This window comes from Gouania willdenowi, chromosome 15 (genome assembly GCF_900634775.1).
Source record: "Gouania willdenowi chromosome 15, fGouWil2.1, whole genome shotgun sequence".
Taxonomy (NCBI): domain Eukaryota; kingdom Metazoa; phylum Chordata; class Actinopteri; order Blenniiformes; family Gobiesocidae; genus Gouania; species Gouania willdenowi.
In genome coordinates this window covers 4,582,532-4,595,312 of record NC_041058.1, presented here as the reverse complement: position 1 = coordinate 4,595,312, position 12,781 = coordinate 4,582,532, and the positions used below count along the sequence as shown (strand labels likewise).

At 37.6% G+C, this 12,781-nt stretch overlaps 1 protein-coding gene across 3 annotated transcripts in view; it reads right to left on the bottom strand.

The window, feature by feature from the left end:
- Nucleotides 1-9,765: 9,765 nt before the first annotated feature.
- Nucleotides 9,766-12,781, bottom strand: part of hhat (hedgehog acyltransferase) — a 35,983-nt gene continuing 32,967 nt past the window's right edge. For all 3 annotated transcript variants that reach the window (XM_028467879.1, XM_028467881.1, XM_028467880.1), the window contains one exon: nucleotides 9,766-11,040. In XM_028467879.1, coding sequence (XP_028323680.1) covers nucleotides 10,955-11,040 — 86 coding nt within the window. In that variant the 3' untranslated portion in view covers nucleotides 9,766-10,954. The remainder of the gene's footprint in view (nucleotides 11,041-12,781) is intronic.

Sequence of the window (12,781 nt, the reverse complement as noted above, 5' to 3'; positions counted from 1 at the left end):
TCCCCCTTATAGATGACCCTGTCTCCACATGACTGTTCTTTAATGTTCATGTCTGTGTTCAACCACCTTCACCTACAGTGCGGGTCCCCGGTCTCTGGAACCTTTATTTTGGGGGTCGTGGAGTGAAAAGGTTGAGAACCACTGCTCTTATCTACAGTGGTTCCCAACCACTGGTACTACTGGACCAACTGAAAAGTTGGGAACCGCTTCTCTTTAATAATTCCAAAATTGTCTTCTTTTTTTTTTTTTCAAGCTATTTTAGTAAAAAATTAGATACATGATGATGCAAATCTACAATAGAAAATGTATCTCTTCACCGTTAATGAAATTACTGTGTTTTGTCATTTCTCAGCAGATATGAGTGAAACTTCCTGCATGTGGCTAAAATTATGAGACTCTACGGCTAATATTTGGATCTTTGACTGTAGTTAGATAAGCAGAAACGTTAATGGTTTAAATCCTCAGAATGTTCAACTGTGGAGACATTCGGCTGATCCTCCCCTTCACAATAAGTAGAGGCACTAATATAACAACAGTATCGTGTTGGAGTCAAAGGGGATGTTGTTCCCGTTATCATGGCAATGCCAATACAGCATAAAAGGTGCTTGCTTTTCACATATGAGATGATTATGAGATGCATTAATCTACAGGAGGCTTTGTCATTACATGTGAAACTGGTCTAAAGGCACACGCTGATGATTCAATGCAATTAACTCAACACATAATGTCCAACACATCATCATGAACAGGGTCAAAAAGCACATTCATTCTGACCTAATGCACACGAGTCATTTTCAGAACATCCCACGCACTCAAAACACTCTGATATTTTTACTAATTGTTCTGTAGTTATTCAACAGTCACACTGTACATTTTTAATTTGATCACATTAATACTTTTTGAGATATGGCCAATTTAGTACATACAGTAGATGTTCCATGTTCTTATTTTTCTTCCATTTTCAGCTTCTAATATCTCAAAAATTACACCACATATGAATCTGAAATGTGCTATAGCATTAAAGCTCCTCCTACTCTCTCAGAATATAGAAAAATATCTGCTATACATTCTATCTGGTGGACATGCCAGCTCTCTATGTACACAGACTGTTCACATTGCTAATAATTAGTCACATACAGTATATGCATTGGTTCTTTGGTGACACGCTCTTGAAATCTGAAAAAAAAAAGTTTTTTTTTTACTTTTTTGGCCCAAAATGTAAGAAAATAACTTAATTTATAGTATAAATGTTACTCTTTCTTGGGAAATAAAACATTTTTTCTTTATGCGACTTCTTCATTTGTATTTTCGACCCCAACTTTGGTTTATTAACACCACTTAAAATCCTTTCCATGAGGCCATTGTAGCTTGCCTCTGTTTATTAGTTATTCACTAAATGAGAACAGTCTATGTTCATAGCTCTAACATGATCACATTACATTATTTTTGTATATTCTGACAGAGTAGGAGGAGCTGTATTACTGTACCAAATTTCAGTTTCATATGTGGTGTAATTTTTGAGATATTAGAAGCTGAAAATGGAAGAAAAATAAAGACAAAAAATCGACACATACCCCATCACTAAATTGGTCATATCTTAAAAAGTATTAATGCGATAAAACTAAGAGTTTAATGTATGTCTATGAATAATCAGGAACAATTGGTAAAAATGTCAGAATGTTTTGACACTAACGTGTGTGGGACATTTATGAAATCACATGGAATGGACCCAGATGTTTTTAAGCTGCTGGAGGAAAGCCACACTGTTGTGACAACAGTTCAATCAAAATGATTGATTAAAACAAGTCCATATTTAAGATGTTTTAGGTTAAAACCATTACCTTTGTTAAAGACCCTTAAAACACTTTATTTTGAAGTTAATTTTAAACCTTTGAATAAAGCATAGGGAGGAAACATGTGGTCCTCACTCTCACTGAACTTTATCTGGACCTTTTTTTTAATTCTGACTCTTCGGTTGGACGTCGGTATCAGTTTCAAGTTCAATGTTTGGATAATTATTTTTCTGAACACGAATAAACTTGTCAATTTCTGATGGTGGTTTGCAAAGAATGATTTATTTTCCCTTTTGGAGGCTATTAAAAAAAGACTTTTGAGATGATGTAATTAGTCCATTTCTGAGACGACTTGTCATATACGGATCACAACTATTTTTCCCTTTAAAATCAAGTATATGAATGTTTAAAGGCACATTTAAAATGCATGTTAGGTTCATCTAGTGAACATTTTATGAAGCAGATATTGAAGTTGTTTAAGACGTGGGAGTGCTGCTGGTGTCACAGTGACCATTAACCTACATACAGTAGGGACACTGACTGCTTTCTTAGCTTAATTATGAACAAAAACAGTTAAAGAGCATTCTTTCTTTAATTTTAAATTCATTTTATACACATTTGACAGATAAAAACAAGATGTCTGCAACTTTTGCAAAGCACTAAAGCACATGTGTCAAACTCATGGACCGGGGGCCAAATCTGCCCCTTTGGAGCATCCTATTAGGCCCACAGGAGAAAATAAAAATGACATGAATCATTGTGTAAATTAAACTCAACACACATGTTGCATTGAAAAAACACAAAATGTATACAAAAAAAAAAAAAAATCAAATTATGACATTTTTAATTAAACAGTAATTGGTCACCAAATCTTGGAAAATTAAAGTAAAGATCATTATTGCTTGAATTTGATCCTTTTTTTTTTTTTTTTTTTTACATAATTTGTATTTTATGTATACATAAAAGTGCAAACTAGGGAACAATAATGTTAAATACTAATTTTCCTGCATAAAATCAGTTTTTGGCCTCTGAACTGAAATAAATTTGACGCCTCTGAACTGAAGTCTTGCATTAAAAAAACAGTCTTTTGGTTTTGTCTGTTATTTTTGTTGTTGTTTTTGTGTGTCCTTCTGCCATTTTTTTTAATCTTTTTGTTGTCATTTTGTGTATCTTTTGTGGTTGTTTTTTGTGCGTTCATTGTTTTTTCATTGTTTGTGTTGTCAATCTGTCAATTGTTCTTGTTTGTTGTGTTATGAGTTGTTTTGTGTGTTTTTTGGAGTCATGTTTTGTATTTTCGTTATCATTTTGTAAATTTTTCTGTTATTTTTTTTGTGTCATATTGTGTGTTTTTGAGGTCATTTGGTGCATTATTCTTGAATTTTGTATTTTTTTTTGGGTTATTTTTGGTATTTTTTGTTTTGTGTGTTTTTGGTGTAGATTTTGTGTATTATTCTGAAATTGTGTAATTTTTTGTTATTTTGTTGTTTTTTTTCAGTTTGTGTGTTGAATCTGTCTTCGGTTCACAGTAAAAACGCTTCTTCCAGTTGCAAAAAAAGTCTTTATTATTTATGATGTAAATGTATAATTTATATTCCCATCATGCCTCTCCTCTCTCTCCCTTAAGGAGACAAAAGACGAGATGGGATGGACAGAGCTGAGAGGAAAGCTTTCTGTAGCCTCCGTTAGCATCAAACATTCATCCAGCTCTAAATAAACTGGCAGGTTATTATAGCGCACAAGTGAGAACTCATTTGGTTTACAGCCAGGCTTTTATGGCTGCTTCACACCAGGAGTTTGATCTCAGGACACAATAACAAAAATAGGATTAATAATAATAATACCAAAAGTTTGATCACTTTTTGTGGTTTTTTCAACTTTTAACATTTACTTCAGCAATAAATATGCAACGTTCCTAACCTCGGCATTCACTTTGCATAAAAAAGGTTTTTTCTGTAGCTGCTGCTGAACATTTTCTGTTTTCTTCATGTATTCATCCATCCTTTGTTTGCATAACTCCAGACTTCAGATCGATTGACTGATCGTCTTCGCTCTCCTGAGAGTCGGGCAGACGTGAGGCAGTCTGACAGCAGCTCGTGGTCGTATCGAGTGACTCGCCAAGAGATGTTTGTAGACGTCTGATAAAAAGATCAGATTTTAATCAGCCAAGCAGGTCAGTCTGCAGTTTGGAAAATTAGCTTTTGCACCTTTTTGTCTGCCAACAGTGATCAAATTCACACGCAACATACATACATAGGATTTATTTATTTTGTGAGATACGTATCATTTTGGAAGTATAAACATGAGAAAACACATTTTCTTTTTTTAACCCTTTAATGCAGCATTGGGATTAAAATGCAGCTTTTAATGCAATGATTTTTCATACATTACCACTAAAGAAAAAACAATGCATTGTCTTAGCATTAGCTAAGATTAGCTCCCAACAACCAAGACTTTTCTTGATTACCCCCAATAAAAATTAATCGTTAAACTTAGAGACAAATACAAAACATGACATTTGTTAGAACTTTTACTGGTATGTGAAGGATATGTCTTTGGAATTTTTATATGTAAAGCATACTGTATTTGTGTGATAGGTACGTTTCTTATTTGTAAAACAAAATGCATTGGCTTTCTCGATTACTACCTCACTAAAATTGAACAGTTAAACATACTGTAGAGACAAATCCCTGTAAAATTTCTAACAAATTCCATGTTTTGTATGTAAAAGATATTTCTTTGGAAATTTTATTTGCAAATCATGTTGTATTTGTTTGACGGGTACTTTTCTTATTTGCAAAACAAAATGCATTCGCTTTCTCGATTATTTTAAAGTTGAATAGTTAAACTTGGAGACAAATGTCATGTTTTGTACGGGAAGGATAGTTTTTTAGAATTTTTTTTGTAAAGCATGCTGTATTTGTTTGATAGGTACGCTTCTTATTTGTTCTTATTATTTAATACATTTAGATTTTTTTGATATTGTCTTTATGTCGATATCCAATTTGCTGATATTGTCAACACAAATTAGAAAAAAATAGTTTTCAGATATATATATATATATATAATTATTATAGGACACCTACTTTGAAATTTACTTTGAGCGACAAGGGGCGTGGCCAGCGTACCAGAACTTTTATGTTGGCCACACCCAGAAATAAGTCATAAGGACACATCAAAGCGGCAGTCGAATCATATCAGCAGATCAAAGGAAATTTTAAAGTAAATCTCCTGGAAAAATTGTGTCTGAATGAATTAAATCTTAGCATATTAATTTTAGGTGAAATTATATATATATATATATATGGAAATATTGGGTTATGGCTACTTTTTTAAAATGATGCCTCACTACTGCTTTATAAATCTACCTATAAAAGCAAGGGACGTCTGTGTACGTGCTTGTGGAGCAAATATCTCCCCGACGGTGCGAGTTCGACTTGAAACTTGGTCGACGGGTTCCAAATACCCCGTTTGTGTATCTGGGTTTTTTCTTTTGGAGTAATTTGGTCATTTCAAAATGTTCATTTAAATTTTATTTCACTTCTGGACGGCCCCGAAATGAAACCTATTCAACTTTTGACCTCAGGGTGTGAGGGGGCGCTAGCGCACCATCTATATCTATTTCACTGCACAGCTCGTGTGCGGCCAGAGCCACTCTGTTCAAAGGTAAAAAATGATTTTTTTTTTTTTTAAAAAAAGACAGCCGTATTGTACATAATACTTTAATTTACTTACTCACTCATGTAGTTTGGAGCTTTGCGTTTTGTTTTGCGCAGTTTTGTTACTTTTCTGATTGGCGCTACAATGTCTATGGAGTTTTGTTATCAGCGTCTCAAACATTCACGGGAACACACACAAAAGGTATTTATTTATTTGATGCGCGTTCACGGAGTCGATGGATGTAGACACACATACGGCTAATACAAAAAAGAAAAATAGAAATGCACAAAACTACACTAAAAAAGATACAAAAATGCACAAAATGACTCCAGAACCACTACAATGGCAAATAAAAACAATAATTTTACAAAAAATGCACAAAACGACAACAGAAAGATACAAAAATACACACAATGACTCCAAAAACATACATTACATAAAAATACATCAAACAAAAAAAATATAAAAATGAGTAAAAAAAAAACCAACACATTCATCATGCGCATGTCTCATAGAATTAAACCAGGAAATATGCACATGGTATTTTACTTTGCACCTGCAAATATACCCCTTTATAATGCTACTATGTATGTTATTATGATGCCCATAATTAACAACTCTACTTAAGCGCCCACTATATGAATACATACTTCCGACTGGCACTGTACTACTTATTAATAATTTAAAGAAAGTGTCTAGAGATACATCAAACGTAGCCCTTGGGACTATGGGTACGACCGATGACGTTGACGGACCTTTTCTGAACTTTATGTCACGTGGTGCACCTATCACGTGAACTAAACTGGCCAATGAGGGGCGCTTTGTATGCATAGAGTGGCAGTTTATGGATATGTTTTTTTTTTTTTTAAAGGATTTTTTTGGCTCTAGTGGCCTTTATATGACAGTTGCTTGACAGGAAGGGGGTCAGAGAGAGCAGGGAATGACACGCAGGAAAGGGTCCCAGGCCGGGAATCGAACATAGCCTCTGTACATGGGGCGGGCGCTCTACCCACTGAGCTAAACACCGCCCCAGTTTATGGATATGTTTAATGTATCCATAGCCACGGCCTAAATTAAATGATCTGTGTTCTTTGAAATGAACAAAGAGTCTTCAAAACTCAATAGTATTTATGTGTTTTATTGTGACACTTTATTTAAAAAAAAAAAACAGGACTCAAAAGATGCTAAAAAAATTATCTTAGCATTAGCATAAATTCTAAAATCGTTGCTATGGTGATTTTGGAACTTTTTTTGTTGATTCTTTCAAGTTGAATATAGAACTCATTTAGCCTTTCATCTTAGGACGAGACACCACATAAAGCATTTCACCACTCTGAGAAGCAACATTATCATTGTTAAACCTCAATCGACAAGTTATAAAATGCCTAAGAAGAACACACGCAGACAGGGTCGACGCCATTTTGAGAAACCTAAGAAAGATGATCCAGTGGCTCCCACTGCAGACTTCGACTGGACAAGGCTTTTTGCCCTCATCGAAACACCATCTACATCCTGTTCTGATGGATCATCTCAAGACCAGGGGCCTGTTAAAGAAACAGTAGCAGGCAAGAAAGTTCACAACCCAAAGTCTGTTAAAAAGAGTCTGTGCTTGGATCATGACGACAAAACCCTTTCCACGGTGGAACATGAGACACTAGAAGATCTGGAGCTGATAAACAACGAGCTCACACAGCTTGATTCTTCAGTGGTTGGGGAAACAGAAGATCTGAAGGACACACAGACCCCACAGGACCAGGAAATAAATGTTTTTTGTCCTGAAAAGGAGAAAACTTCACTCCTCGACTCTCAGCAGATGGTCATCCTCCAACGTTCTCAGGTCCAAAATGACACTTCTGTGGTTGACCAACTGGGGAAGGAAAATGCCAACCTTAAACTGTCTCTGATCAAGGCCCAACAAGCATCAGAGGCCCAACAGAAGCAGTGGGAGAAGGAAAAGGCCAGATTATTGGACACACAGAAGGAGAATGAGACCATCTATGAGCAACAACGAGAGAGGATTGACCACCTCAAACAGACACTGGAGAAATCAACAGAAGACGTTAAGGTGCTGAAGGAGCAGCTGGTGACAGAAAAAGATGCTCAACAACATCAAAACAATCTGAGGATTAAAGTCAAAGAAGAGGAAATCTCCCGCCTCAGCGTTTTGTGGGAAACGGCTAAGCGTACGGTCTCCATCCAAGCCCTGGAACTGGAAAATAAAGTTCATCTGGAGGCTGGAAATGGAAATATAATTTCCACCTTGAATGTTTCTATCACCACTACACAGGGAAAGCTTGAAGAAACAAGAGAAAAATGCAAACAGCTGAACGACGTTCAAAAACAGAACAAGGAGCTGATCCACCTTCTTCAGTCCCAGCTGAAGATAAAGGAAGGAGAACTTCAAGAACAATGCCTTCAGGCCATAAAATATCAGGAGGACCTTCAATTTGAACTCAAAAAACTGAGTGAGGAGAATGTCTTTGCTTCAATAGAAACAGAACTCAGCACGAACAGGAGTGAATCTGAGAAAGATCCTCCAACAAAAAAATCTGTGTTGCGGCGTCTCATCAACTTTCTGATGAAGGGATGGAAGAAGATAAAAGAGTTCTTCAAGAATATTATCAGAAGATAGAAGACACAGACTTGGAGCAAAGTCTGGTCTGGAAGTTGAGTTTAATACTGACTAGTAGAGTTTATTAGCAGTGGCGGCTGGCCAATAGAGGGCGCTAGGGCGCCGCCCACCACTTGCCATGTTTGAGTGAGACATAAAAATAATAAAAAATAAAATGAATTAAAAATACTACAAAACAAATGTGTATTTAGATAATCAGAATAAATATTATACAGATAAAAATGATGTGTGAAGTTGTTTTGTTCATCTGTGTCTGATTGGTGATGACGTGTTTCCTGTTTAGGGCGCAAAAATCTTTACCGTCCGCTCTCGTTCAAAGTTTTGCATTCACAGTAACTCCTCTTCAATACGAGTCAATGGAGTGTCTGTGGGCGCAGTTTACCTGCGTCCAGACCAGTGTTGGTCTGAAAAGTAATTAGTTATAATTACTCACTACTTGTTCCAAAAAGTAACTGAGTTAGTAACTGAATTACTCTATAATAAAAGTAACTCATTACCAAGGAAAGTAACTATTTGCGTTACTGTTAAAAAAAAAAAAAAATTGCTATATGTCAAATAATTGGCTGCCATGACACATGACGCTGATGTTTTTTTTTTACGTTTTGTAGGGTTAGGGTTAGGGTTAACCATACTGGGTTTGTCTCTGAATCGTTGGCCGTGAGTAAAGCGTGATTTTTGTGTTTGTAAAGATTTGGGATGATTTGCAACTCCACGGAAAGAACATTCCTGTCGGTATTCCCTGTATGGACGGTTCAGGCTGTCGTTGAGTCCGAGCTGATCCGTCAGCAGCACAGAGCAGGTTTACAAAGTCCTGTCTCAGCAGAAGAATAACCGCTCTGATCCCTTCACGTCTGGCAGGATTCACAGTTTCTCTGCTCATCTTAAGAGGATTCCTGGTTTCTTGATCCGACTTAGAGAAACAGATCTGATAATCTCCACGACTAAAATCAACTAATGGAAAACCTTCAGAGGCCGTAGGCCTACAGTACGACCACTGATCACACTATTGTTCTCATGGCTCTTTTTTTATTAATGCCATCAACTTTAATTATATTTTCAATGATCCAACTGAAAAAATAGTGCCGTGTTAGCAGTGAAACCTCACTCGCTGCTAACGTCACTTTAAAATTAAAGCATCCGTGCACACATTCGCCCACAGAACGCCTACATAGTCCACTAATAGTTTAGCTTTGAATTGTTCAGTTTGAAGTGAGCAGTGAGACTCATTTTGATGCATCTTTATTGATGTCGCTGGTGGTGCTTACATTACATTACAGGACATGGAAAGATAAATTATAATATTATGTAACGTTTTGCTCCTCATGTATATTAATGAGATCCCTGCCTCTATAGAACACTGCAGTCAGCAGAAGGAACATATGCTCCTCATTTGTTGACAATATGCAAAAAAACTATTCCAATTCACCAGCTTCTTCAAGATATTTAAAGATGAACAAGACAAACTATTCTGAAGACGCTAAACATTTAACCACTTTTATGTCAGGAGTGTTTAACCCAGTGGGTTCCTTACTGGTGACCCCAAAGACACTTTTCTTCTAATATTAGTTTTACTTTGTTACAAATACAGAAAAGCCATTATTAGTGACAAGTTCACCAGCTTAGATATTTTATATAGTGCATTTTATTAGGAAAAAAAAAAAAACTTAAAGTATAAACGTCCTGGACTTTATAGAGACAAAATATAGACCTTTTCATAAGATCATACTTTCACTTTAAATTATAGAATACAGTTAAGATTGTGTGTTGTTTAGAATTTAAAGAACATATGTTTAATTAGTAAAAAATGTGATGAGATATTTCCAGGCGACCCCACATAGACTAAGGGCCCCAACTTGGGGCCCCCTTAGGGTGAAAAAACCCTGGTTTAACCTTTAATCAAAGCAACACTGAGTCCTGATGTTTTGCATCCTAAATGTGCAATATCACAAGTAATGGTGCATTAAAGAGTTATATTAGCATTAAAGTTAATTTACAAGTAGTCTAACCCCAGTTTTATTATTTTAATTCAAGTATTGCCTTATCAAGAATGCTTTTAAGGGTTTAAGTGTGTTTTTCTTTAAGAGTTTAGTGTTTCCTTAGGGTGAACTGGGTAATTATATATATATTTAAAAAAAAGTGTGTACAAACAGGTTTATTTTTGCAAAAACAGAAATACAGAAACATCACCAGTATGAAAACAAAGCAGTGTAAATAAAACCTTAACAAGCTCAAATAGAGACTACGTTTTCAGAAAACCTCACGCCAACACCAGTTTAGAGACTATTCCTGTCAGCGAATGAAACTGGAGCAGGTTTAGGTTTAGTTTGAACTTGACTTAGTTTGGTTTGGTCACAAACAACCAGAGCTAAATATCCCTACACTCCTTCCTTGTTCTGTATGGAGCTATTGGACGACAGTAACTGTGGATAGAGTTCATCTTTCTGCACCACTGAGCAATACTTCATGTGAGTCAAATAACTGTGATTAAACAAGTCTGAAGTCGTCTACACAGACACTGTTGCTTACAGTGTGTGAAAAGTGCTTCTTTCTTTTTGTATCAGTTTTACGAGAGCTACTGTTTCCTGAAAGGATGGGTACTTATCTGCTCTGTGTGTGTGTGTGTGTGTGTGTGTGTGTGTGTGTGTGGGTTGGGGGGGGGGGTTTGTTGGGCCCTGCAGGCTCAGCTGCAGTGTGGCCAGCTCAGCTCTGAACAGGTCCATGAACAGGTTCAGTGGCTGTGAGCCAGGATGGCTGCAGAGATTCTGGCTCCAGAGTCACTCAGCACCATGTTTTCTGGTTCTCTCTCTCTCTCTCTCTCTCTCTCTCTCTCTCTCTCTCTCTCTCTCTCTCTCTCTCACTGAGTCAAGGTGACTCACGGCGGGTGAGAAGTTTGCTCCAGTCCAACTTGGGCGAAGCAGTAAAGAAATGCCAACATTGGTGGGAAGGTAGTGGACCAGCCTGTAAGGAGAGGAAAAGAGGGAATATTGGTTTGTTAGACATGATTTGCCAACTCTTTGAAATGAAAAAATAAAGAAATGTGTTTCATTTCAATCTGTGTATTGTACATTTTTTTGCATTATTAGGTCAAAACTCCATAATCCTCTTTGAGCATATTGTAATCCAAATTGTTCTGAGTTGACAGTGAATCTATGCTCCTTCTCCTGGCTCTGTAAATGAAGTTTAGAAATCCAAGAGCGTGATGCTGGTAGTCAGCCAATCAGAGATCTTTCTACAAACACGTTATAAGCTGTTTTAGGCGTTTCTATTGGCTGCGTGACTGAAGTCAGGCCCGTACAGGTACTACTGGTAGTAAACATGCATTTGCAGACGTTCTAGCAGAAGTCCCCTTAACAGCGTTAGGAACAACAGATTCACAGCAAATCAAACAGAAAAAGGCAGCTTGAGGTGGAGAAGCAACAGAATAAAGTCACAAACACTGAGTAGGAACAGATCACTTTTGCGTCGCGTCCTCGCGAAACCCCGTGACTGTGGAGAGTCAGCCCCACACACACTGGCTTCAGAGGGAGAGCGAGAACAGATGGGATAAATTGTGTGTAAATCTAAGAGAAGCTTATTCAAGGGATCTCTGTGTGTGGTTGTGGCGGGGACAAGCTGACGGCAGCAGCTGCTGCTCGGGACAGTAACTACAGAGTGATACGTGCAGTCAGAGAAAACTCCAGAAAAATCTGTCACTAGTCTCTATTGATAAAAAAGTCACTAAGAGCGTTCACAAAACATTCCAGTAAGGGAGGTTGAGTTTCGGTTTTGATTTCAAAACGCAGCCGAGAGAGGATTCTACAAACTGCAGCTTTAAGCAGCAGTTTCCTGATTTAAATCCAAATATTAATGGCAAAATCTTGTTCTGTTTGTGTGATATTTGTGTAATTATTAAAACAAAATAACCACACCGTTTATTTGGTTTTTAAATTTGATTTTTGAATTTCTTCTTTTCTTCTCTGTCGTGTATTTACAGGTGAATCTCCGTGTTCCTGCACTTCCTCTCACAGCATCTCACTAACCATCTCACTAACCAGCACCAGCACCCACAATCCTTTTCACTGCTCCACTCTCCTCTCAGATCACACTCTCTAACACATCCTCCCTGTACTTGGAGAGCCTTATTCTAATATCATAAGCTGCTTTTTTGCACACACAGCGTGAGCTCTGTGTAATGACACACCACCTTTTGCGCTGGTTGCGTTTTTTTCTCCTTCAGTAAAAAGCTCATTAATCACTAATGTTATTTTAATCACATTAGGCACAGTTTAAACTGTTTTTACCCAGAATATTACTAAATTATGCAACTCTGACACAGGCATTAATCATCCAAAGCCCGTGCATGCATGCATCATGAGCCAAGGTATCACAGTGATTCGTCTTAGCAGGTACGCTAGCTTTCATTAGCGCGCGCAGTGTGAAAAGTTCTCTCATTGTCCGTTCAACCTCTGCAGCTGCTGACGTGCATAAAAAACTGAAAATAATTTAGGAACGGTCTGGCGGGGGGTCTGGCTTGGCCTCTGGAGGGGGCCCTGGCTTTAAAGAACTGAAGCTTGTGGCGCGGGCGGCATCAGCATCTGGGGCGCCCGGGGGGGCTAGGTTGGGGTGCCTGGGGACCGGCGGGGGGACCCCCAGCGGCCCCCTGGTGCCTTATGCGGCTTGGGGTGTGGTCGTTCGCCCTGGGCGGGCTGCTCCTGGTGCT